Below are 2198 nucleotides of genomic sequence, written 5' to 3' on the forward strand. Positions count from 1 at the left end.
TATAGATAAGTCCACTAGTCCTTCAACTGAAGAAATGACTGTGATTCTGTGACCCAGAGAACTAATAATTGTAGATGATCTGTAATTCATTGTAATTCAATCAGAGTTGAAGTTGTGATGGTTGCGAATGATTTCTTTTAAAAGTTGTGGTCGGAAATTTTTCATCTTCTCCATTTTAACTGATGGAAAAAGACAAAACTAATGACCATATACGAGCATACACTGCATTTACTGTTTCCTTTGATTTTACCCGTACTTTAACTTAGATGTGTAATAATGAATAGTCCCTGAATTCCATTAGGGCAGTGTAGTATTTCAGTCTATATGCCCAAATGGAAGTTACTCAGCATATGTATACAGAGCCACCTACCTGCCCAGCCAGCTTGCAGTCTACTGAGAATGTGCAGGAGCCATATAAACATTTGTGTGTCCACACTGCATGTGCAATAAAATTGCAAACTGTGTGGAAATGCCAGAAATTACAGTAATTTAGCTGCGTTAGTGTCATTTAGGTACATAAAGTAAAATAGGATTCAACCCTTAGTTTTCTTAATCAGAAATGTCATAATTTTATAACAGTCATTCCATTAATTACTTCTTATTTGCAGTATTTGCTGCTACTGAGAGAATGGCTGGGGTTTCTTGGACATCTTTATTATGTTAATTAAAAGGTAGGAAGAAAAGAAGGGAAAACAGTGTCAACCTAGATTGAAGAAAACAATACAAGTTAAAATATCATTTGACATTTGGTAACAATTTCTGTTTTCTTTCTTTCTTCCTTTTCTCTAATAAATGATTATTGTTACAGTTCTCATTTCTGTCCTTTATTCTAGTCATCTGCTGTTTGGTAGCATTTTTTGTTGGCCTGATTTTTGTGCAACGTTCTGGAAATTATTTTGTCACAATGTTTGATGACTACTCTGCTACCCTCCCCTTGCTTATTGTGGTCATTTTGGAGAATGTTGCTGTTACTCGTATTTATGGAATAGACAAGTAAGTTCAGGAAACTGATTTGCTCATTCCTGTTATGGTTAATAAGTTGATATTACTAATTACAATAACTCTTGTTATTTTATTTTGTACATTATGAATATTGTACACTATGAACATCTTGCCAGGTGCCAGATAGACAGATTCAGAGACAGGTTCTGTGATCCAAAGTGCTTTGAAATAAACCATGCAGAATACAAAAACATGGAAACAAAGGGAAACACAGAGCTACAGGCTGTAGAAAGGCAAAGTTAGATTGTAAGGAGGAGGAATGACTTAAAGACATAGGTGAGGAATATAAATTTCAATTAGACAATAAGAAAAGGGATTAGCAAGTGAAGGACAGTAGTTACATTTTAACAGATTGTGATATTTTGTGTGACTTGAAAAAATAGTTTTCAGTGGCCGTATCTACACGAGATGCTGACTGCACAGTAACTGGCATTACTGCGCAGTAACATCGCTGAATGGCTTTTAGGTGATGCTGACTGTACAGTAGCTCATTACTGCTGCACAGTAGCTTAGCATCATGCCATGCTATGCTACTGCACAATAGTAATGAGCTACTGCGCAGTCAGCATCTCATGTAGATGTGGCCAGCGTGGCGAAGATTAAGACTGTCCAGGAGCCAGGAGTAATCAGGGCCACTACAAAGGCTTATGTTATGAGAAGGGATGAATGGATTTTGGAGATGGAAAGCAAGAAGTAAAAAAACATTGTCAGTATCAATGCAGAGAGAATGGAAACAGAGTTAGCTTGTTCTTGTTAGCTTTAAACTTGTCTTCTGGTAATTTCAGTGGGCACCCTCTAGTTCTATTATTCTGGAACTTGGTGAATAGCAGTTCCCTATTCATTTTGCCCAGACCTGTCACGATTTTATAGACCTCTGTTACATCCCCCCTCAGCCTTCTCTTTGCTAAACTGAAGAGCCCTAGACTTTTTCAGTTTTTCCTAGTATGAAAACTGCTCCATGCCCCTGATCATTATCATCAAGTGCTCACTGTGCATGTCTACATGTGCATATTAATGTGACACAAACTCCAGTGCATATTGCACTAATTTATTGTTCCTGGGCGCCATGTTTACACATGCACCTGGAACCACAGAATGTTAAGCTGGCTTGGAGCAGCCCTGGCTGGTGGCAGGCCCCGGGGGCCTGCCTGCCAGCCGGGATCGCTCCAACCTGGTTCAGCATGTTGCGGAGGGGG

The 2198-nt window shown here is 38.8% G+C and overlaps 1 protein-coding gene across 1 annotated transcript in view; it reads left to right on the forward strand.

Moving 5' to 3' along the window:
• SLC6A15 (solute carrier family 6 member 15) overlaps positions 1–2198 on the forward strand; it is a 47568-nt gene that overhangs the window by 37980 nt on the left and 7390 nt on the right. The window contains exon 9 of the mRNA XM_006024802.3: positions 834–993. Within this exon, the coding sequence (XP_006024864.1) occupies positions 834–993 (160 nt within the window). The remainder of the gene's footprint in view (positions 1–833; positions 994–2198) is intronic.

Source organism: Alligator sinensis, unplaced genomic scaffold (genome assembly GCF_000455745.1).
Source record: "Alligator sinensis unplaced genomic scaffold, ASM45574v1 scaffold976_1, whole genome shotgun sequence".
NCBI classification, from domain to species: domain Eukaryota; kingdom Metazoa; phylum Chordata; order Crocodylia; family Alligatoridae; genus Alligator; species Alligator sinensis.